Below are 25,343 nucleotides of genomic sequence, written 5' to 3'. Positions count from 1 at the left end.
GAGTTACTGTTGGAGAGTTATATTATGCTAATTTATGCTAATTTATATAGTTTTAGACGATAAACTATTTAAGAATTTGAGGTTATTATAAGTTAGGATTGCCTGAACATGTGAAAGTTGGTTTGGTGTATGTAGTCTGAATGGTTCAAGAGTTAGTGTTGGTGGGTTATGTTAGGCTAATTTAGGCAAATGTATATAGTTATTAGTTAGTAAAAGTTTTTAAGTATTCAAAGTTTGGATTGCCTGAACATGTGAAAGTTGGTTTGGTGTCTCTAGCTTGAACGGTTCAAGAGTTGGTGTGTTATTTTATGCTACTTTATGTTAATTTATTGTGGCAGATCAGGGGTTTGGGTCAAGACGTTTACACAGATCAGACACGGACAGAGTATGAGTAGCTCAGTTTCAAGGGTGTTTCTTAATAAAATAATCAAAAGAAAAGGTTAGGTCTCCCCCATGAGACCCTCTCCACGATACCGTCTCCAACTACACGGACGTTACCTTAATTCCCCCAGTCCTCTCTCATGTGCTGCCCTTCTGGCAGCTTTATGGGCCTTACACAGCTGGTGAGCAATCTGCCCTTAATTACTCACCAGCTCCCAATCAGCCCCAATTAGTCCTGTCCAGGGAGCCCGTCGAGACCTGGCACGTCCAGCAGATGGAGCCACCGCCTCGTGATGTATACTCCATCTGTTACCAGGCCTCGACGAGTCTCCCCCTGGTGGCTGACCTGCTGTATGCCACAATAGTTATAATTGATGCAAGTTTTACATTTTAGTCATTTAGCAGACGCTCTTATCCAGAGCAACTTACAGGAGCAATTAGGGTTAAGTGCCTTGCTTAAGGGCACATCGACAGATTTTTCACCTAGTCGGCTTGGGGATTAGAACCAGCGACCTTTCGGTTACTGGCACAACGCTCTTACCCACTAAGCTACCTGCCGCCCCACTAAGCTACCTGCCGTTTTAAAGAATTTGAAGTTAGTATAGCCTAAACATGTAAAAGTTGGTTTAGTGTCTCTAACTTACTCTTGGTGGGCTATTTATGCAAATGTACGTATATAGTTATAGTTGATAAAGATCTTAAAGAATTTGAAGTTAGGATAGCCTGAATGTTTTAAAGTTGTTCTTATAGCTTAATCTACCTACAGACAAAGAACCATACATGTGCATCATTCCCCATTTTCAGATAATCAATCATTTCTTATTTTTTTTGTTTGTGTACCACATCTGAAGTTTTATAGCTTAAATGTATATGAATCACACTTAACTATTCCTACTAGTATTGGTATGTTTTAGTTGTTATGTTTTTGAAACATTTTTAATGCTGCCTTAATATTTGGAATGTGTAAAAACAGTATATCTCCAATGACAATTTATATTTATGGAAGAACACTATATGTCACATTATCTACAATTCCTTGCACTTTTTCAGTCTATTCCCATTATGTTGAGTTTGTATTAGTTTAATCGATGTCCACCTTATGTTAAAAAGTCTTACATTGAATGCATTAAAGCAATATTCTTTGTTTTCTATGTGGATACATTTTGTAAATTTTATGAATACAATGAACTCAAGTCATTAAGAATGCAAGTCATATAAATACAGTAAAAACAATTTATTCCAAATACAAATAATATAAAACATATCCAATATATTACAATACAATACAATACAAGCTCCCAGTTCGTCTGGTGTTGCTCCTTGTGAAAGGTATGTGGTATTCAATCACATCTGCTTCTCACCTGCGTCTGACAATGCTGGGTCGCTGAGTCAGTGGCTAGATGCTCGGGGTGAAGACTACAGTCGGGTGCAAGGGCTGTGGTTCATCTGGCTACTCACTCTTGGATGCAAGAGGTGGCAGGGAGAGGCTCACGCTGGCTGTCCTCTTATAAAAGGAATGCCAACCTGCCAGGCAATACAAATAATATAAAATATATATATATATATATACCCACAGGTGTTCCCACTTCTGCAATCAATGAGTCCAGCTCAAAACAAACAGTAAGGAGTGTGACAGGGCAGACATGCATATAACAAAATACACTTTTCACCCATATGACCACGTAATTCAGAGTAAGAGATAACAAAACTCATACATTGAACAAGACTAAGTCTTGCCAAATAACAACAAGTTGAGGGCTTGAAAGGCAAGTTTGCCTAAACCAATGTTATTAAATTAATGCAACATATTTGGAAAGAATGTGGACCTCTGCTATAGAGATAGAATGTTACATGAAGGTTGGCTAAACACACTGTTACTGTAGAAAGTCATGCACACAAGATTCTACAACCTGGGCTTGCCTATTCCTCCGGGGAAACTTCACATTCTAGTGTCTCGTAAAAAATATGTGCAGCAGCTGGCAGGTAGTCCAGCATGGTCATCAGATCTCTGCATTTTTCTTTCTTTACTGGAAGAGGAGACTCGTAGGCCCTGGGGTAGTGGTTTGAGCAGGACTTCCATCCCTCATACTGGCTGTGGCTCTGCCTGGTGTGTACAGTATGTTCCAAGGATCATCAGCTAAAATTATAAAGGACAGCAGAAACAATATTTAGGATACAATTCTAATTCGTTTTTCAACCAAATGCTCTATCATCACTTTTGGTATAAAGCAGTGTGCTGGGGTTAGGGAACCCATCTAAAAGACAGACAGACAGCGAGGGAGACAGAGCGAGATTTATAAAGTAACTGAGAGTTTGACCACATCAGTAAGGTGATGTGTAGTTTAGCTGGTCAAGTAACCAGGGCCACATTGTGAACATATTTCTGCCCAGTGTGGATATAGTCAGGCCACTGAAAGCACATACATTAACTTAAGTTCTGATCAGCATATTCTGATTTAAGTAAGAATTGTAGACATAATATATAGCCTAATCATATCTGTAGACGGCTGTTAATCAATTGATGTGCTGACATAAATGTCTTCTTGTAGACAGTCAGTCTCTGGCCTCCCTGTTGTAAGGTGTATTGAAAAGTTTGCTTTCTTTTAGGCTGGTCCTGAAGCTGCCTTCTTCACTTGACTTTGTGCTGAATTGTAAACACACACACACACACAGGTTTGTAACATTCTATCATATCAGTCAGTGAGTGAGATGTCTGATCCCTCCGACTCTCCCAACTGTCTCCCCCTATTATTATGACAGTCCCCCTGCTCATTCCTGGGCTGAGACCACACACACACACACACACACACACACACACACACACACACACACACACACACACACACACTCTCCAGGTTTGCAACATTGTATCATTACTGCCTGACCAGGACCTCAGTCCCTGTGTCTGTCAATCAACACATTACACCAAGAGCCTTGACAGTTCTGATGATGTTCTCATCAGGGCGCCATCCCACTCGACAGTCAATAAGACCCGGGTTCATGTACTAGTCAGGCACTAATATCTCATCAAGCTACAAAAATAAACTGATGCCTGTATAATTCTCTATACCCATCTTGCTGAATGTACAGTATGAAGTAGCTCTACATGTCCCTAACAAGCCTAGCATTAATAATATTATAATAATAACTAAGAAATATAAGCTAAAACAATGTAACATCTATACAGGTCCATTAACCCATAACTAACAGTAACAATGATGGTAGACAATCTGCTTGAATATCCTTGTCTAGCTTACACTACATGAGTAATTCTTCTTCTTCTTCGATGAGGTTTAACGGCGGTTGGCATCCAATTTGTTGCATTACCGCCACCTACTAGACTGGAGTACAACTCCCTTATATTTTGCTTGAAAAATAAAATAAAATAAAGAAATACCCTGCCATCTAACACTACACTCACAAATTCAAAAATATTATAAATAATTAACACCACCCTACACTGCTATTTAAAATATATTCATTCCTACCTCATGCCCTCAACCTGAAATGATGGGACATCACCACTTAACACTCCCTGTAACTCTTCTGATGACGCTAAAAATCCAATCTTACTGAAACATATATCACTTGTTGGCCTATCCCTCTGTACTGGTACATATCTACTACTCTCACCATTCCCCCCCCCCTTGACCCATATTCCTCTACTTTCTTCACTGCCTCAGCATATGACAACTTCTTCACTACTCTTACCCTGGAAACCTCAACCTGCCTCTCTCACACAGGAGATTTCTGATCCCCAGCGCCATGGGCACCCCTACAATTAGCACATACCACTACTTTCCCCAATGCTACACATTCTTTTGTCTCATGCCCTTCTGCACACTTCTCACACCTTGGAACCTCCCTCCTACACACTGCTGCCACATGCCCATAAGTTTGACACCTGTAACATCGTAATGTATTCGGCACATAAGCTCGTACAGGATAACTTCTATACCCTAACTTCACTTTGTCAGGCAAAGACTCAACTTCAAAACTCAAAAGAACAGACAATGACTCTTCTGTTTCCCCATTCTCGCCACCCTGTTTGCGTCGCACCAACGACGAGCATCACAAACACCGGGAATCTTCCCCTTCAGTTGGTCAACTTTTACATTTACTGCTACCCCAGTAATCACTCCTTTCAATGGCGCCCTTTTCTTGAGAGCGAAACAATTCACAATTATTTCCCCCATTTGTTTAACTCTGAGCCCCTTCTCCCTCTGACCAACAGAAACACAAACAATCACTAGACCACTTCTAGTTACCCTCACCGATTCCACTATACCCAACGCTTTTTTCACCCATCCTGAAACCACAAATGGATCAGCCAAAAGGCAAGGGTCCACTTTTTCCAAAGACTTCACTCCTACTGTCACAGACTCATCTTTATCCAGACCCTCTGTGCAAGCCTCGGGCTCCGAGTACTTCACCACACCTACCACCTCCAATACTTTACCCTCATTCACTTCTATTTCTCCTCCTGTCTTCAGCTCACTTTGCTTACATTTCCTACCATTCTTCTTTAACAAACCTTCTCCCTTTTTCCTGCCATTCTTTACAGACTCAAGCTCACAATCTTCCTCCCACTCTCAGACCTCCTCTGCCTCTCTTTTTCCCTCCATTCCTCCTCTGTCATCCAAGTATACGTCTCCTTATGATAATACTGCACTTCTCCTGACATACATCTGTTTCTTGCTTTCTCAAGGGACGCCATTTATGAGGCTCTCCCCCCCTCAAAGAGTTGAACTGGTAGAACAGTTTTGTAATCTTCTCTGTTTACACGTCTTTTCTACGGCCTACTCACCGCTTCGTCTCCTCTACTCTACTCCGGCTCCGTTGCTAGCTAAAGTCTACATGAGCAATGGTCATACACTCCCTCTTTAGACCAGCGCAGTAGGATTGTAACTTCTGGTGGTGTGTCATCTGCTTCAACGTTCAACGAGTGTACAATATTATGGCTATTCAGTCATTTTGGAGCTCACCTGCTCTAAGCCTGAGAGAATCAAAGCTAGCTGCTTCTCGTATGGGACTATATAGAATCCGCTGAAAAGCTGCAACTTGCGCTCCTCTGTCAACTTTCCACAATAACTTCTGCACATAACAGTATAGGCACACACTCGTCTCTAATGCAGGAAACAGTGTAATGTTACCAATAGCCATGACTCATCAGGTGGATAGATAGATGTAAATGATATGTTTCTCCTGACTAATCTAGCAACCACTTTCTTAATGTATAGCCATGTTTCACTGCAGCTAGTTACACAAGCGAGCCAACACAGAACTACATAACGTCGTTAGCTAGCTAGCAACGCTAGCTTGGTTGATATACGGTTCTTCCACGTACCTCTTTTGGATACATTTTCTCAGTTTTTTCTTGCCCCTTACGATTAATACAGGGTTTCCCCGCAGCCCTCAATGTCTTTCGTTGTCTGTTCTTCCATTCCTTTAGTTTGGTTTTTATTTTATTTCTGACATTTCTGAGATTTTCATCGGCAGCAGAAAACGAAAGCGCTTGTCCATCCATTCATAGTTGTGGACATACGTTTTTTTTCAGCATATCAAATAATAATGTTTGAAGTTAATTTTAAGAAATGTCACATATACGGTTGTTCGTAACAAGGGCTCAATTGTAGTCAGTAGATGTGGTCAGCTGTTGTGTGGTTGTGGTCAGAAGTTGTGGTCAGTAGTGGACTGGTCAGTAGTTGTGTGGTTGTGGTCAGTAGTTGTATGGTTGTGGTCAGAGGTTGTGTGGTTGTGGTCACTAGTTGTGTGGTTGTGGTCAGACGTTGTGTGGTTGTGGTCAGTAGTTGTGGGGTTGTGGTCAGAAGTTGTGGTTGTGGTCAGTAGCTGTGTTCAGTAGTTGTGTGGTTATGGTCAGTAGTTGTGGTCAATAGTTGTGTGGTTGTGGTCAATAGCTGTGTTGTGGTCAGTAGTTCTGTGGTCAGTAGTTGTGTGGTTGTGGTCAGTAGTTGTGTGATTGTGGTCAGAAGTTGTGCGGCTGTGGTCAGTAGTTGAGTGGTCAGTAGTTGTGTGGTCAGATGTTGTGTGGTTGTGGTCAGTAGTTGTGTGGTTATGGTCAGTAGTTGTGGTCAGTAGTTGTGTGGTTGTGGTCAGTAGTTATGCGGCTGTGGTCAGTTGTTGAGTGGTCAGTAGTTGTGTGGTCAGAAGTTATGTGGTTGTGGTCAGTAGTTGTGTTCAGTAGTTGTGTGGTTATGGTCAGTAGTTGTGGTCAGTAGTAGTGTGGTTGTGGTCAGCAGTGGTGTGGTTGTGGTCAGTAGTTGTGTGGTTGTGGTCAGTAGTTCTGTTGTGGTCAGTAATTGTGTGGTTGTGGTCAGTAGTTGTGTAGTTGTGGTCAGTAATTGTGGTCAGTAGTTGTGGTCAGTAGCTGTGTGGTTGTGGTATGTAGTTGTGTGGTTCAGTTGTTGTGTTGTCAATATTTGTGTGGTTGTGTCCAGTAATTGTGGTCACTCTCCACCCTCACCATAATTTTTACCCTCGGCGTCTGTGAGTATTCATAGCAACGGCTCCGTTCAGGCTGCTCAATGATGACACAGAGAGCTGTTAGAAAACATTAGCTAGCCACTTTTTGTCACTCGAAACTCAGACAAACAGCTGTAACTTTTTGTTGGTAGGAGCTATTCCTAATCTGCTCTATCCATTCAGAGGGGTACAGCCTGCCCTTGTCTTTAGAGACAGGCAAACTAGCCATTTGAGATATATAGAGCACGGAGCATGATCCTGAGAAGGAGGACAAACCTAGAGCATTAGAAATTGTCTCATTATCATTCCAGGTCGTCCAGACCGGGGAAGCATTCGAAATCTTAGCACTGGGTGTTCGGTCCGAAACAGATTCACAAATCATGGGAATTTGTTGAGCTATGAAGACATTCTCTCCCGCCAAGCAAATGTGCTGCTAGGCAACAGTAGCCTTGTCAACACTGCTCCCTTATAGCTAAAGCAAGTGTGAGAAACATGCTAACATACAGTATGTTTGTGCTAATACTAAATAAGTACTGCACTCTGACCCACAAAACGTATTTGCCAGATTCATGATAGTGTTTATAGACAAAGTGAACTTCAAAATGCAATGTAGTTTTGTTGGAATTTGCAGCTGTTGTTGGTAAATAATTAATCTACTAGCTTCTGACATGACTTGCTGCATCTCGAAAGAGAGCAGTTGATGGGTAACTAAAAAAGCTCTATCTACTGATACAAGCTATGCCTAATATTTATTCTGTTGTGAAAAGCAGAGAAGTAGAAGAACATTTTATACCATGTGTTTGCTGTGTTTGATACCATTCCATTAATTCTATTCCAGACATTACTATGAGCCCGTCCTCCCCAATTAAGGTTCCACCGGCCGCCTGTGGTGGGGATCTAACATGATGCAGCCCAGACTCCCAGTGCAGGCTAGCAATGAGAAAGTGGAGCAGGCATGGTGCTTGCTATAATAAGGGGTCGGCTGCACTGATATACAGGCTTGATCCGTGAGACACATTTTACAAAAATATTGCAATACTGGTATCGTCACAGCCCTACTGTAAAGCCAGGCTCACTCAGGCCGGCTACTGCAACCATAGAAATAGAACTCCCACATAATTCCACCCATTGACTTGCACGGGAAAACCTGTTCTAGAAATTGTATCTCTTTGACTGCAACACTAGACAGCAGAAGGCTCTCTAACTGTGCTGTATATTGTACACATCCTATAGGGTATAGGGTATTGACCATAGTCTTGATTGTGGAGGCTTACTCTGGCTGGCTAATGCTAGACAATAGACAACACTAGACTTCAACAGCAGAAAAGGATATCTTCGCTACTGTATTTTGGGTACATCCTATAGCCCCCAAATTCAACTCTGGACCTCGAAGCCAGTGCCACTGCATTTTTTTCATTGTTCCCCTCTAATCAGTGACTGATTTAGACCTGGGACACCAGGTGGGTGCAAATAATTATCAGGTAGAACAGCGACCGGCAGGGTATAGCCTCCTACCATAAATAGCTTTTGACCTGTTGAACTTTTTGTTGGGGCTAGAGTTTCTGTCTGGACTATAGATGCCCATGTAACACATCTCTAAAAATCTACATTTTGCTCATCCGCCTAACACTAGTTCCTAATTCTGAAAATCACTCTGCTCTCGGTGGCTATGACACACTGGCTACTACGGCAAACCATGCTTGATCAGCTGAGCAAACTTCAGCTAGCAGACTAGTGCAAGCTTGTTTGAATGGCCATATGGTAACTAGCTTGCCAGCTTGTTGATGAAGTTGTATGGCACCAAAGTTATGGGACTGTTCTCAGAAATCAGCATTTATCAGATTCTGACAGCTGCACTGTGCCTCACTACTTTGTAACATTTGGTCAATGTGATAACATCACAGAGAGCAGTCAGATGTGCTGTAGAACTTGACGGACTAATCAGGGCAGAACAGATATCATGAGAACAAATTTGTGCATTAGCTAGCACTTCACTACACTAGCTAGCTAGAGGGAGTATTCAGCATTGAGTGTGTGAACTGGCGTTGTTAGCATCCCTGCCTTTCGTTTCATATGGATTGATTTGAAACTGGACACTAGCTAACATTAGACACTAGCTAGCTAACACCTTAGCTAACTAGCTAATTCTTGTGCATATTACTGACCCTCGTCAGATTAACGCTGACTCTTTTGAGGATGAAAGGAGGCTCAGTGGACGATGTCACGTTGGTAACATTTTCGAATGTTAGGACAGCATATTGTAGCCCAAACTATCTATGAATATTTGCAGGTTATCAAACAGATCAGTGCAGAAAGCTTTCACTCTATCTGACCCAAGACAATGGTATGGGCCTTCAATACATGTAAACACTTTATCACTGGCCTAGTTTCTAAGGCACTGGGTCAAGAACAACAGACAGTCATTTGCTTCAGTAAAACTTAACTTGTATGTTAAAGATCAACAAGATGGCGTCGACAATGGTTGCCTTGTAGCTAGCGCCTAACCAACTTTGCAGTCTTTTGCTTATTTTAATGTTTTTTTTACTTTTTGATCAGAAGGTTTCTAGTATTATTTCCTATGACCGAGAAGCACTTGTTGACATCAGATCGGAGATTAATGACCACAAATGTGACTTTTTTGGAGCTGGATCCTTTGTCTGGATTACCCGAAGCAGTTCCATTCATCTCGGGAGCCCTTTTTCTAAAAAGACACCGCTAGAGAAGGGGAAGTTGAGCTGGAGTACTAGTCCGATTAAGGAAAAGGCTAATCCACTTCCTAGTATATTACTTGCTAATGTACAGTCTGTGGACAATAAACTTCGCGAGATCAGAGCACGGTTTTCCCACCAGAGAAATACGAGAGACTGTAACGTAATATATACTTGATTCTTGACATAGGTCACTTGAATATATCTACTGCTGTACATATCATTCTTAGTACAGTGCCTTCGGAAAGTATTCAGACCCCTTGACTTTTTCCACATTTTGTTATGTTACAGCCTTATTGTACAATGGCAAAAAAAAAAATCTCTCCAATCGACACACAATACCCCATAAAGACAAAATGAAAACAGATTTTTAGAAAGTTTTGCAAATTTATAAAAAATTAAAACAGAAATACCTTATTTACATAAGTATTCAGACCATTTTCTATGAGACTCGAAATTGAGCTCAGGTGCATCCTGTTTCCATTGATCATCCTTGAGATGTTTCTACAACTTGATTGGAGTGCACCTGTGGTAAATTAAATTGATTGGACATGATTTGGAAAGGCGCACACCTGTCTATATAAGGTCCCACAGTTGACAGTGCATGTCAGAGAAAAAACCAAGCCATGAGGTCGAAGGAATTGTCTGTAGAGCTCAGAGACAGGATTGTGTCGAGGCACAGATCTGGGGAAGGGTATCAAAAAATGTCTGCAGCATTGAAGGTCCCCAAGAACACAGCGGCCTCCATCGTTCTTAAATGGAAGAAGTTTGGAACCACCAAGACTCTTCCTAGACCTGGCCGCCTGGCCAAACTAAGCAATTGGGGGAGAAGGGCCTTGGTCAGGGAGGTGACCAAGAATCCGATGGTCACTCTGACAGAGCTCTAGAGTTCCTCTGTGGAGATGGGAGAACCTTCCAGAAGGACAACCTTCTCTACAGCACTCCACCAATCAAGCCTTTATGGGAGAGTGGCCAGACGGAAGCCACTCCTCAGCTCAGCTGGTAGAGCACGGCGCTTGTAACGCCAAGGTAGTGGGTTCGATCCCCGGGACCACCCATACACAAAAAAAAATGTATGCACGCATGACTGTAAGTCGCTTTGGATAAAAGCGTCTGCTAAATGGCATATTTATTTTTATTTTATTTATGACAGCCCACGTAAAGACTCTCAGATCATGAGAAACAAGATTCTCTGGTCTGATAAAACCAAGATTGAACTATTTGGCCTGAATGCCAAGCATCACGTCTGGAGGAAACCTGGCACCATCCCTACGGTGAAGCATGGTGGTGGCAGTATCATGCTGTTGGGATGTCTTTCAGCGGCAGGGACTGGGAGACTGGGATCGAGGGAAGTCTCTGAATGTCCTTGAGTGTTCCAGCCAGAGCCCAAACTTGAACCCAATCGAACATCTCTGGAGAGACTTGAAAATAGCTGTGCAGCGATGCTCCCTATCCAACCTGACAGAGCTTGAGAGGATCTGCAGAGAAGAATGGAGAAACTCCCCAAATACAGGTGTGCCAAGCTTGTATCTTCATACCCAAGAAGACTCTATGCTGTAATCGCTGCCCCAAAGGTGCTTCAACAAAGTACTGAGTAAAGGGTCTGAATACTTATGTAAATGTGACATTTCAGTTTTTTATTTTCAATAAATTAGCTAAACCTTATAAAAACCTGTTTTTGCTTTGTCATTACGGGGTATTGTGTGTAGATTGATGAGGGGGAAAAACAATTGAATCCATTTTAGAATAAGGCTGTAACGTAACAAAATGTGGAAAAAGTCAAGGGGTCTGAATACTTTCCGATGGCACTCTATGTATAACTTCCTCCAGTGTACATACGTATACATTGCATTTTGATTACTTTTGCTTTTTGGGTTGTTAATTGGATTCTTTCCAACATTCTTGATTTATATTTTTCTTTTTAATTTCTTTTTTTTCTTAATGATTTGCGTGCTTGTTTAACATTTTACTGCATTGTTAGGATCTAGTGACATAAGCATTTTGCTGCACCTGCTATAACATCTGCTAAATTTTGATTTGATTGAAATGACCAAAGACTGTATGAAGTCTGTGTGTTATAGGGGAAGAACCTATTCAGTCTTCAGTCTTATGATATACATTGCATAATGTGCATATGTAAACAATATTTATCACTGACCTAGTTTCCAAGGCACTGTGTCAAGAACAATCAGTGGCGACCCGTCATTAGTAGTTGTAACGAAATCAGTCCATTGAAATAAATTCATTAGGCCCTAATTTATGGATTTCACATGACTGGGCAGGGGTGCAGCCATGGGTGGGCCTTGGAGGGCATAGGCCCACCCACTTGGCAGCCAGGCCCAACCAATCAGAATGAGTTTTTCCCCACAAAAGGGCTTTATTACAGACACAAATACCTGTCAGGTGGATGGATTATCTTGGCAAAGGAGAAATGCTCACTAACAGGGAAGTAAACAAATTTGTGCACAAAATTTGAGAGAAATAAGCTTTTTGTGCGTATGGAACATTTCTGGGATTTTGTATTTCAGCTCATGAAACATGGGACCAACACTTTACATGTTGTGTTTATATTTTTGTTCAGTGTATATTAGATTAACAAAGACTGTATGTTGCCTGTGTGTGTTAGAGGAACTATTTCAGCTTAAGGCTTATGATATAGATTGCATAATGTGCAAACATAAATAGTATTTATCACTAGCCTAGTTGCCTAGTTTCTGAGAGAATGACCTCTTTGCTATCATCTGACCCTTGCTCTTCTCTCTCTCTGTCCCTCTCTCCTAGTATTATGGAAGGATCTCCCTGCGTATCCCTGCCTTGGTTTTAACATATATTCGTTGTTCCATTGTCCTACTAAGAGTTGCTGAATATATATTAATCTCCCCCTCTCTCTATCCAGGTACCTGTATTGTGGAGAGATCTCCCTGTGTCTGGAGCAGGCCACCTATCTACACAAGCTGGCCACCAAGTACCGCGTCCAGGGCCTTCAGCAGGGGGTCACCCAGTACATGACCCAGAACCTGGCCACAAACTCCCCTTCTGGACACGTGGTGGAATGGTACTGTACCGTTTATTTAATTAATGTTTATTTAACCAGGAAGTCCCACTGAGGTCAGAAGACGTCTTTCCCTAGGGATACCTGTATTTTCAGATCTCCCTTGAAAATATAACCTCCCCCTTTATGTTGTATTGTATATGTTATGGTTATAAGAATGGAGGTCAGGCGTCGTCTGATGTAGTTTGTTGAACTTACTAAAGGCATTGCTGTCAAAAATATAGTAGGTAAATTGTTTTTAACTAGGAAGAAAGTTTTCAGCTGAAGTCTATGCATTATGAAGTCCATACATTAGTCTTTACTATAAAGATTGCATTCGTTAACAACTAGCTCAACTTGTAAAACATATACTTGACTAAAATAATTGTTGAAACCATTGCAGGTACCCTTACCTAAGTGCATCGGTTGGTATCATGAAAACATGGTCTGGACTTATTGTTGACAACATTGCAGGTACCAGTACGCCCTGCAGACTGGCGACGTGGCCCTGAGGGACAGCTGTCTGCAGTACTTGTCCTGGAACCTGTCCTCTGTGCTGCAGAGTGGGGAGTGGACCACCGTCAGCAATGACCTGCTCATGACCCTGCTGCAGCGCTCAGACCTCATCCTGCAGGTACGCCTACTCCTGGGTAGCCTGATCCCAGATCTGTTTGAGAGTCATTCCTCACAAAACTCAGACAAAAAATAAGACCATGATTTGGGGAATTTTCAAGAAATTGAATAGTCCTTTCTAAATGCATAATTGAGAAATGATTAATGAAAGTTGGCATATTTATGACATTTTGGCCTTACCCAGACATTCAAGACTGCATAATGTTTAATCTGCAGATGATACAAAGCAAAAATTGCTGTCATATGAAGCTTTACAGCTTGCTCTGTTATGAGCAGGGGTCGCATTAGCAAAACGAGGTCTCATTTTCATAACGCAGGCCATCAAAACATCTGCGTTTTAAACCATTTCACATGCGTTTTATATTGAAAGTCAAAAATATTCTTCAATAGAGTGATCAAGGGCGTGCAACCATAGTTTTCCTTCACAAAAAATAAATTATTGCAACACATTCAGCAGAAAATAACTTCATTTTCATCAAATGACAACATAAATGCAACGCTAAATTAGCTTATGTAGTGGGCAGTAATGTTTTACGTGTGTATAAAGTGTATATTATATTATAAATACCTCACGTGATTTGTAATAAGACTAAGCAATTAACCTATTAAAATGTTTATCTGACTCCATAAAAATAATTATAATATACACGCAAGCATTAGGCAATCAGTTGACGTAGACTAACAAGAATTGGTCTGAGAATGGTCTACAGTACATTAGGAAAGTATTCAGACCCCTTGACTTATTCCAGATTTTGTTACGTTACAGCCTTATTCTAAAATGTGTTGAATTGTTTTCTCTCTCTCAATCTACACACAATACCCCACAATGACAAAGCAAAAACAGGTTTTTATAAGTTTTTGCTAATATATTGAAAATAAAAAACTGAAATGTCACATTTACATAAGTATTCAGACCCTTTACTCAGTACTTTGTTGAAGCACCTTTGGCAGCGATTACAGCATAGAGTCTTCTTGGGTATGAAGCTACAAGCTTGGCACACCTGTATTTGGGGAGTTTCTCCATTCTTCTCTGCAGATCCTCTCAAGCTCTGTCAGGTTGGATAGGGAGCATCGCTGCACAGCTATTTTCAAGTCTCTCCAGAGATGTTCGATTGGGTTCAAGTTTGGGCTCTGGCTGGAACACTCAAGGACATTCAGAGACTTGTCCCGAAGCCAGTCCTGGTTGTCTTGGCTGTGTGCTTTGTGTCGTTGTCCTGTTGGAAGGTGAACCTTCGCCCCAGTCTGAGGTCCTGAGCGCTCTGGAGCAGATTTTCATCAAGGATCTCTCTGTACTTTGCTCCGTTCATCTTTCCCTCGATACTGGCTAGTCTCCCAGTCCCTGCCAGTGGAAAACATCCCCACAGCATGATGCTGCTACCACCATGCTTCACCGTAGGGATGGTGCCAGGTTTCCTCCAGACATGACACTTGGCATTCAGGCCAAAGAGTTCAATCTTGGTTTCATCAGACCAGAGAATCTTGTTTCTCATGGTCTGAGTGTCCTTTAGGTGCCTTTTGTCAAACTCCAAGCGGGCTGTCATGTGCCTTTTACTGAGGAGTGGCTTTCGTCTGGCCACTCTACCATAAAGGCCTGATTGGTGGAGTGCTGCAGAGATGGTTGTCCTTCTGGAAGGTTCTCCCATCTCCAAAGAGAAACTCTGGAGCTCTGTCAGAGTGACCATTTGGCCGGGCGGCCAGCTCTAGGAAGAGTCTTGGTGGTTCCAAACATCTTCCATTTAAGAATGATGGAGGCTACTGTTCTTGGGGACCTTCAATGCTGCAGAAATGTTTTGGTAACCTTCCCCAGATCTGTTCCTCGACACAATCCTGTCTCGGAGCTCTACGGACAATTCCTTCGACCTCATGGCTTGGTCTTTGCTCTGACATGCACTGTCAACTGTGGGACCTTATATAGACAGGTGTGTGCCTTTCCAAATCATGTCCAATCAATTGAATTTACCACAGGTGGACTCCAATCAAGTTGTAGAAACATCTCAAGGATGATCAATGGAAACAGGATGCACCTGAGCTCAATTTCGAGTCTCATATCAAAGGTCTGAATACTTATGTAAAGAAGGTATTTCTGCTTTTTATTTTTAATACATTTGCCAAAAGTTATAAAAACCTGTTTTGCTTTGTCATTATGGGGTATTGTGTGTAGATTGATGAGGGGGAAAAAAATTAAATCAATTTAGGCTGTAATGGGCCTCCCGAGTTGTGCAGTGCTAGAGGCGTCACTACAGACCTGTGTTCAATCCCAGGCTGTATCACAACTGGCCGTGATCGGGAGTCCCATAGGGCAGCGCACAATTGGCCCAGCGTCGTCCGAGTTAGGGGAGGGTTTGGCCGGGGGGGGCTTTACTTGGCTCATCGCGCTCTAGCGACTCCTTGTGTTTCCTCTGACACATTGGTACGGCTGGCTTCTGAGTTAAGCGGGCGGGTGTTAAGAAGCGCGGTTTGGCGGTTCATGTTTCGGAGGACGCATGACTCGACCTTCACCTCCCGTTGGGGAGTTGCAGCGATTAAACAAGATCGAAATTGGGGAGAAAAAGGATGATTAAAGCTGTAACATAACAAAATGTGGAAAAAGTAAAGGGGTCTGAATACTTTCTGAATGCTTTGTTTATCAAAGGCAGACATTTCATTTACATTGTAAAATAAGTGGATTCACATACAGGGCATAAATCTTAAGTAACAAGCATTACAGGGCATTATTCCAAGCATATAGATCCTAAGATCCTACATCCTTACAAGAGAAAGCATGAACAAAGATTAGATTTGAGGGTCTGAAGTTTGCCAATGAACATCTGAATGATTCAGAGAAGAACTGGGTGAAAGTGTTGTGGTCAGATGAGACCAAAATGGAGCTCTTTGGCATTAACTCAACTAGCCGTGTTTGGAGGAGGAGGAATGCTGCCTATGACCCCAAGAACACCATCCCCACCGTCAAACATGGAGGTGGAAACATTATGCTTTGGGGATGTTTTTCTGCTAAGGGGACAGGACAACGTCACCACATCAAAGGGACGATGGACGGGGCCATGTACCGTCAAATCTTGGGTGAGAACCTCCTTCCCTCAGCCAGGGCATTGAAAATGGGTCGTGGATGGGTATTCCAGCATGACAATGACCCAAAACACACGGCCAAGGCAACAAAGGAGTGGCTCAAGAAGACGCACATTAAGGTCCTGGAGTGGCCTAGCGGGACAAAATCCCTACTGAGATGTGTGCAAACCTGGTGAACAACTACAAGAAACATCTGACCTCTGTAAAACTAAAACTGAGGGGGTAGTGTTTCAACTGAGGGGGCTAAGCCCCCTTTAGCCCCCTCGTGGGGACAGGTACAAGAAAAGTCATCTGAGAAAAGTAGCTACATCAGTCAGAGCACTGTCTACTGATAGAATGCCTGTGCCTTGAATGCTGGAATTTGATTGGTCTGACGATGAGAGCAAAGATATCCCATCCGAGAGGAGAAGTGCAACTGAAGCACAGTTCCCGCTCAGCCCAGTCAAAGCTATTCACTGCTCTGGCACCCCAATGGTGGAACAAGCTCCGCCAGGACAGCGGATTCACTGACCACTTTCCGGAGACACTTGAAACCTTACCTCTTTAAGGAATACCTGGAATAGTATAACAGTAATCCTTCTACCCCCCCTCCCCCACCCCCCATTAAAAAAGGGATGGTTGTCCCACTGGCTATCCTAAGTTGAATGCACCAATTTGTAAGTCGCTCTGGATAAGAGCGTCTGCTAAATGACTTAAATGTAAATGTAAAATGAGTCTTAAGCTGAGCAGAAATGACAAAATGCAGCAAGAAATCTCGTATGCGTTTTAGATTTTTTTTCGGTGTGAAAAACGGAGAATGCTGGTTAATGCGACCCCTGATGAGTAGTGTTTAATTTCAATAAAAAGTTTGTACATACATTTATGAATACTTAAAAATATAAACATGAATATTGAAAATATACATTTTTAGGATTTGACAATTTTTTTCAAATCAACAATATATTGTTGAACATAATATAATCTAGATGCATATCAAAGTTCCAGAGTGGGATCTCTGCTAGTTTGAAGGTTATGGCCCCTTTTATACAGATAAATTGGCATGGTAGGCAATAACAGCATTTCCATCCACTGTTTTAATGCGAGTAAAGTCATACCGTATATATGACAGCTGTGATGGAAACAGGAAGTTTCGGTACAATTTTATAAATGCTGACAGATCATTTGTTTGTTTGACATGGTGGGATCTTTTTGTGTCGGTAATATCATATCAAAGTAAACTTGGAGTCACATGATGATATGGTGTGTGGTCCTCCCACTACGCTTCGGGAAACCATGCAGTTTATTAGGCTACAGATTACATACATTATGATGGTCTTCACAGTGTGGTGAAAGTACACGGTGATGTTGATGCTTCTTTCCAATAAATATCAAGGGTCTTATTCTGGTGACATGATGATTGATGCTTGACCGCCGTTTGACAAATACAAATATTCTTGCCATAATAATAATCTTATCCATAATAATCTCATCATGTAGACTAGGCTACCCGCACCAGAGTAGGCACATATGCTATTTAATGCAATAGTTTTTGTGACAAAACTATCAGTAGTTTTGTTGAAAATGTGATGGAAACACATTGAACTTTACATTTGTATTCGGTACATGAAAACATATGCGAAAAAGTACATTTTGTGTGCACTATGTCCTCGTAACTGATTTTTTTAAAACTGTTTAGTGGAAACACACCTCTGTTGCGAAAATGCACATATGTTCTATATGCAGATTTTTGAATATTCACATGAAAATCTGTCGCCAATTGGATGGAAACCTAGCTAATGTTACCAATCACAGCCCTTCTTTTACTATCTTTGCACATCCTGCAAATCACCAGCAGAGGGCGACCATTTTGAATCAATTTTCACATTCACTGTTGGTAATGCTTTCAAATTGGATCATAACTCTAAAAGTAGCAGAGATCCCACTCTGGAACTACGATATGCCCGTACAGTATATTATGTTCAACAATATATTAAAACATTTGCCTAATCCACATTTTTATTTGATCAATATTCATGTTTATAGTTTACAATATTCATAAATTAATGTAAAAAAATAAGTAATTGAAATCAAAATACTACTCATATTACAGAGCAACGAGAAAAACTTAATATGACACCAATGCTTGCTTTGTTGCACATACAGATGAAACACTATGGAGTCTTAAAGGAGGCCTGGGTAAGGCCAAAATGTCATAAATATGCCAACTTTGATACATTATTTCTCAATTATGCTTTTAGATACAAATGTCAAAAGGACTATTCTATGGATTACATTTAATAAAAATCCCCAAAATCATGGTCTTGTTTTTGTCTGGGTTTCGTGAAGAATCACTCTTGAGCTGTCTGGCCAACTCCTTGTCACTCATTGTCACACAAATGCCTGCCTGATCCCAGATATAATAAATAAAATAATATGCCATTTAGCAGACGCTTTTATCCAAAGCGACTTACAGTCATGCGTGCATACATTTATTTGATCTGTTTATGTTGGCAATACAGCACAAACCGATCTGGGAGCAGGGTAAATCCTGTGTACTACTCCATCTTATGATTATGTACAGAACCATTGAAAATGTTTTAACTTGTGTGTCTTTGTTTATTTGTATACAGTAAATATTGTGTCTAATGTACTACTGGCTGCACAATGAATTTCCTGGGCCCGTGGGAACAATAATGTTTTAAAAAGTGACTTTGAATTGCAGAGTGAGATGGAGCTCTTCGCTGCACTGGAAGCCTGGATCAACCAGAACGAACCGGATGCTCTAACAGCCGAGAACGCTCTGAGAGCTGTCCGTTACGCCATGATGCCCCCGCGGGAGCTCTTCCGCCTGCAGACCCAGTCTCCTGTTCTGGCCCGCTACCAGGAGTCGGTTCGGGACCTCCTCTACCAGTCCTACCAGTTCCACTCCGCCTCCCCCCTCCACATGGCCAAGTACTTTGACGTGAACTGCAGTCTCTTCATGCCCAGGAACTACCTCTCCCCAGCCTGGGGGAGTCCTTGGGTCATCAACAACCCCATGAGGGACGACCGCAGCACCAGCTTCCAGACACAGCTGGGACCCAGCGGCCATGATGCCAACAAGAGGGTGACCTGGAACGCACTGTTCTCGCCCCGTTGGTTGCCCCTCAGCATGAGGCCAATGTACTCCGAACAGGGCTCCACGCAGCCGACCCGCGTTGACGGAGGCCGCCTGCGAATCATTATTACTCCCGCTACGTCAAGTGCGGACTTTGCCGGGGTGAGCTTCCAGAAGACGGTGGTGGTGATGGCAAGGAAGCAGGGAAAGATGGTGGTGAGACATGTTTATAACTTCCACCAGAGCACCGAGGAGACTGGAGACTTCTTGGTGGATGCTGATCTGCACCGCAAGATGTCTGAGTACCTGGTCGATGGTTCCCTCCATCTACACATCGTGGTCAAGCCACTCTACCAGACACTCATCGCTACCAAGAAATGACCCCCTCACTCTTTCTATGTGCCCCAATTCTCTATCCTTCTGCCATACGTGTGCACTTGTTCACTTCCCTTCATGCATTTACATTTTAATCATTTAGCAGATACTCTTATCCAGAGCGACTTACAGTTAGTGAGTGCATAAATGTTTTCATACTGGCCCCCCGTGGGAATCGAACCCACAACCCTGGCGTTGCAAGCGCAATGTTCTACCAACTGAGCTACACGAGACCTGCATGTGCATGTGGAGGAGTACATGAGTGCACACTTTGGGAGAAATTCCCCTCCTCCCTCTCAGTACATACAGTGGTATGGTGGACACCATGTAAGCCAAGCACTGCCCTCTTAAAGCATCACACTCATATCGCATAATACGCAATGTCAAGGGAGAACCAACCCATCCCATCATGTCTGCAATGCATGGGATACATGGATAGTAGACGATATCTGTTTGATAGCTTTTAGAAACATTTTGTACAGTATTTATTCAAGATCAATATGTCTTTCAAACTTTGTTTTAGTTATGTTTTAAACGCTATTTCTCTTGGTGCTATTATACGCCAGGCATTCACCTCAAAGGGGGCGTTGCCATTCATCACATCTAACATGGTTACTCTGTTCAGGTGCTTTTAGCCATTCTGTTTCTCATGTAGCATACCTAGGCCTAGAAACCAAAGTACTAGAAACCATGTTGATAGAGAAATGGATTGAATGCATTTAGTCACTTTGTATAACAAATAACACTAAGGTTATCAAAAACATGATTAGATTAGATTCATTGTCACTTTTCTTTTCATTAATAATAGCTAATATTAGTTATCTTAGAAAATATGTTTATTATTATCATGCTGTTCACCAAGGTTCAGAAACAAACAAAAAAAAAAGTTCCCTCTTCATTGACATTACTGTTGATGACATCTCTTGCTTTTGGTACCATCCAATAAAGCAAAGTTCTTCCAGGCCAGATTGACTGTTTGTGTGTTTCCAATATTTTAGAGTGATGTATTACAAGTAGCCTTTGTTTATTGATTATGTCAGGATATGAGTGCATACAGTTTTCATAATACACTTGAAATTAATATTGTGATGTCTCGCTACGACCTCTGCCTATCACGTTTCAGGAGAAGACCAGGACGCAGACAGTGTCGAAGTAACAAAAGTTTATTACAAAAACAGGGGGCAGGCAAACGACAGGTCAAGGGCAGGCAGAGGTCAGTAATCCAGATTAGAGTCCTAAAGGTACAGAACGGCAGGCAGTCTCAGAGTCATGGCAGGCAGAGGTCAATAATCCAGGGTGGTGTGACAAGGTACAAAACGTCAGGCAGGCTCAGAGTCAGGGCAGGCAGAATGGTCAAAACCGGGAAAAAAAGAAAACAGGAACTTGAAAAAGACAGGAGCAAGGGGAAAACCGCTGGTAGGCTTGACAAAACAAAATAAACTGGCAACAGACAAACAAACAAAGAACACAGGTATAAATAGACTGGGGATAATGGGGAAGATGGGCGACACCTGGAGGGGGGTGGAGACAATCACAAAGACAGCTATTTGAAGAATCTCAAATATAAAATATATTTTGATTTGTTTAACACTTTTTTGGTTACTACATGATTCCATATGTGTTATTTCATAGTTTTGATGTCTTCACTATTATTCTACGGTATTTTTGTGCATTCAAATTGCCATCGATAAAATGCAATTGTGTCCGTTGTCCATAGCTTATGCTTGCCCATACCATAACCCCACCGCCACCATGTTGCACTCTGTTCACAACGTTGACATCAGCAAACTGCTCGTCCAGATGATGCCATACACATGGTTTGCGGTTGTGAGACCGGTTGGATGTACTGCCAAACTCTCTAAAATGACGTTGGAGGTGGCTTATGGTAGAGAAATGAACATTAAATTATCTGGCAACAGCTCTGGCGGACATTCCTGCAGTCAGCATGCCAATTGCACGCTCCCTCAAAACTTGAGACATCCGTGGCATTGTGTTGTGTGACAAAACTGCACATTTTAGAGTGGCCTTTTATTGTCCCCAGCACAACATGCACCTGTGTAATGATCATGCTGTTTAATCAGCTTCTTGATATGCCACACCTGTCAGGTGGATGGATTATCTTGTCAAAGGAGAAATGCTCACTAACAGGGATGTAAACAAAACCAGACATAATGGGACCCATATCGTCCAAAAACTTGACTCAAGTTTGCCAAAAAGCACCTGGATGATCACCAAGACTCTTGGAAGAAGGTTCAATGGACAGATAAGTCAAAAGTATAACATTTTGGATGACATGGGTCCCATTATGCCTGTCGAAAACCAAACACTGCATTCCACTGTAAGAACCTAATACCAAGGGTCAACCATGGTAGTGGTAGTGTGATGGTTTAGGGATACTTTGCTGCCACAGGACCTGGACGACTTTCCTTAATAGAAGGAACCATGAATTCTGCTCTGTATCAGAGAATTCTACAGGAGAATGTCAGGCCATCCGTCTGTGTGCTGATGTGCAGCTGGGTCATACAGCAAAACAATTATCCAAAACACACAATCAAGTCAACATGAAAATGGCTAAAAAGCAACACATTTGAAGTTTTGGAATGGCCTAGTCAAAGTCCAGACATAATCCCAATTGAGATATGTCAGGATTTGAAATTAGCAGTTCATGATTGAAAACCCACAAATGTCTACTGCATGGAAGAGTGGGACAAAATTCCTCCACAGCGATGTGAGAGACTGATCAACAACTACAGGAAGCGTTTGGTTGGAGTCATTGTTGCTGAAGGTGGCACAACCAGTTATTGAGTGTAAGGGGGCAATTATTTTTTCACACAGGGGCATTGGGTGTTGCGTAACTTTGTTTATGAAATAAGTATGTCATTTGTGTTATTTGTTCACTCAGGTTCCCTTTATCTAATATTAGGTTTTGCCTGAAGATCTGATAACATTCAGTATCAAAAATATGCAAAAGTAGAGAAAATTAGAAAGGGGGCAAATAGTTTTTTACAACACTGTAGCTATATAAAGTTAAATATAACCTGCAAGAAAACATGCTGATCATTTATCACATATAACCGTACTCAGATACTGCAATAAAGTAACGCAATCCTGTCATACAGTCTGCATAACTACAATATTTACTACAGTTCCCACCATCCTTTGCGCCCAAGGAGGAATAACGTTAATAAAATAGGCCAATGATTCATGCTATCCGGGATCCTTGGGACGTCCCTACCCCCCATTGAAGTTGACATTTTAAACGGTAAAGGTAAGGATTAGGATTAAGGTCATGTAATGGTTATGGTTCGGGGTTTAGGGCAGGGACGTACCAATGATTTTGCATAGCACTAACCAAAGGCCAATGGCTCACAGCAAAGATGGTGGATAAATAAAGATAGTTCACGCAGGCCTTTAACCATTGAAAAAAAACTTTAAGTTCCGGTCTACTTAACTGGGTGTGTCTCAGATGGGTCTGGTCTACTTAGTTCGTTGACTTTCATTGAACCAGAAACCCCCCCAGAAAAAAACAGCGAGTGGGGTGTCTCGCTTCCTCTTCCGTCTATGGCTCACATTGTCTGATCCAAGTTAGTAGCTTTCAGCTGCCAGCCGCGGCCCCTTATGTGAGTGCCGCTGAGAATTCTTTGCATTGCAATTGCAAAATTACCCGTTTCCAGACAGTTTTACAAGGTGTGCAATTGTAATATTGCTGTTTGCACGGACACGCACGGTTCAGACGCAAAAAGGCTCCAAGTGCATGAAGATCGCGACTTGTATTTTGCATCTTTGTTGCAAAGCAAGCCGCTGAAGCAAGCTCCGGTGCGAGGGCGATGGAGGGAGGGAGTGAGAAAGAAGGCAAAGTCTTTTGTGCTTCCCCTCCCCCCGATCAAAGTAAAGGGGAAATGTCTCAGCCAAAGGGAGGTAAGAATATTACATGCGATCTGTGCAAAACGACTGATATGCAACGAGCTCTGCATTGTCTGCAAAGTGCATTTCTGCAGGTTGGATATAGTCAATGCATTTTAAAGTTTGCTGCGTTAAAAGGGTCAGCATTTCCTGTTTAGATCTTTCCTTTTGCAGAGTTCCTGGTAAAACGATGCTGTCTTGTCTGTACTCACATCAGATAGACACTCATTTATCATTTTTACGGTATTTGCAGTCCTCTTGTACCAGGGATGTTATAGCGTAGGTATAGCTGTCATACAGTCAAACACCCTGCAGACATAAAATTGCAACGCCTTTAAAGCATACACGATCCATGCACATTTCGACGAGATGTTGCCTTTGCAAGGTAATGAATCGAATGCATTTATTGCACTACATTTGCACTTGCACACAAGGTGTATCCATTAACTGCATACTTTGCGTACAGTATTGTGCATGCGTTGTAGCCAGGTCAAGTTCAGTTCAAACGGCTTGGAAAATCACACTAAAGTTCTTCTGACCATTTTTTTTTTTTCGGTTTTGTTTTCAGTGTCAGTGGTGCGTAATGGAAAATTATTGGGACGCCTCGTCCTAGTGACTGAGCTTTGTTCCTGCAGTAATAAATACATAGGTAGACATTTAAAAAAATAAAAAGCTACATTTAGATTTGCTGTGTGAACGTCTACTGATACAAACAGCCTAAGGAACAGGGCAATAGGCTATTAAAATACGAGTCTCCAAGCAAAAATGTCCCTGCAACAGTCAGTAAGTAGCTAGTACACTATTTTGTCAGCTCTGACAGCTTTCCCTAACGAAAACAGATTGCAGTTAAGAGTGCAGTATAACCGCAGTATGCTGCAAATACAGCGTCCAAAATAAGTTTTTTTTTATTGCAGTAATTTTAGTGTAACGCCGTAGCAACAATTACTGTGTCCAAAATTTCAGTTGACTGCAGTTACAGCACTTTTACTGAAGTTTCAAAACTGCAATCTTTTTTTTGTAAGGGAATTCTCTGAAGACCACTGCACAAGAAGACGATGCCTAGAGACAATATTCAGAATCAACATCTATAACCCTCTGGAATGCATTTCTACTGGCCAAATGAATCCACAGGTGTCACATTTATTCCATGGAGGGCCAAGTGTCTGCAGGTGTGCGCTGCTCCCTTGTACTTTATTAATTAATGATTACTGATTACTGGTCACTGATTAATTAGGAGCTCCCCTCACCTGGTTGTCTAGGTCTCCATTGGACACACATTAAAAGGAAAAAAGAAAAACCAGCAGACTCTGGGCCCTCCATGGAATTACACCCCTGATCTTATCTTTTCAGACAGCATTTGCATCTTTGAAACTCTTCGAACATTCATGAGTGTTTTCACACCACAGGCCTAATTGTTGTATTACTCCTATAAATCTAAACCATGCACTTGTCCAATAGCAGTAGGCCTAGGCCACTGCACAGCACAGGAGGTTGGTGGCACCTTAATTGTAGAGGACAGGCTCGTGGTAATGGCTGGAGAGGAATCAGTGGAATGGTATCAAATACATCAAACACATGGTCTGATTCCATTCCATTGGCTCCGTTCCAGCCGCTATTATGAGCCAACCTCCCCTCAGCAGCCTCCACTGCTGAGTGCACATAGTAGGCCCTACAGCGTTCCTAAGGC

General features: G+C 42.0%; 2 protein-coding genes and 1 long non-coding RNA gene across 4 annotated transcripts in view; 2 read left to right on the top strand and 1 right to left on the bottom strand.

Annotated features, from left to right (window-relative positions):
* btbd17a (BTB (POZ) domain containing 17a) overlaps positions 1-19,884 on the top strand; it is a 30,239-nt gene extending 10,355 nt beyond the window's left edge. The window contains exons 4-7 of one of the 2 annotated variants that reach the window (XM_041889192.2): positions 2,989-3,054; positions 12,469-12,627; positions 13,078-13,237; positions 19,004-19,884. In XM_041889192.2, the coding sequence (XP_041745126.1) occupies positions 2,989-3,054; positions 12,469-12,627; positions 13,078-13,237; positions 19,004-19,759 (1,141 nt within the window). In that variant the 3' untranslated portion in view covers positions 19,760-19,884. The remainder of the gene's footprint in view (positions 1-2,988; positions 3,055-12,468; positions 12,628-13,077; positions 13,238-19,003) is intronic. The other variant, XM_041889199.2, reaches the window with a different exon arrangement.
* LOC121575913 lies at positions 1,601-6,062 on the bottom strand. Its single transcript, XR_006002395.1, has 2 exons — positions 5,729-6,062; positions 1,601-2,518 (listed from the first exon to the last, which is right to left on the bottom strand). It is a non-coding gene; the product is annotated as an uncharacterized LOC121575913 (long non-coding RNA).
* Positions 19,885-23,259: 3,375 nt separating the features above from the next.
* Positions 23,260-25,343, top strand: part of LOC121575920 (dual specificity mitogen-activated protein kinase kinase 6) — a 55,217-nt gene continuing 53,133 nt past the window's right edge. Inside the window, exon 1 of the mRNA XM_041889215.2 lies at positions 23,260-23,671. Within this exon, the coding sequence (XP_041745149.1) occupies positions 23,581-23,671 (91 nt within the window). The 5' untranslated portion in view covers positions 23,260-23,580. The remainder of the gene's footprint in view (positions 23,672-25,343) is intronic.

Source organism: Coregonus clupeaformis, unplaced genomic scaffold (genome assembly GCF_020615455.1).
Source record: "Coregonus clupeaformis isolate EN_2021a unplaced genomic scaffold, ASM2061545v1 scaf0080, whole genome shotgun sequence".
Classification (NCBI taxonomy): Eukaryota; Metazoa; Chordata; class Actinopteri; order Salmoniformes; family Salmonidae; genus Coregonus; species Coregonus clupeaformis.
Note: the sequence above shows the minus strand (reverse complement) of the source record. Positions and strands in the feature narration are given on the sequence as shown.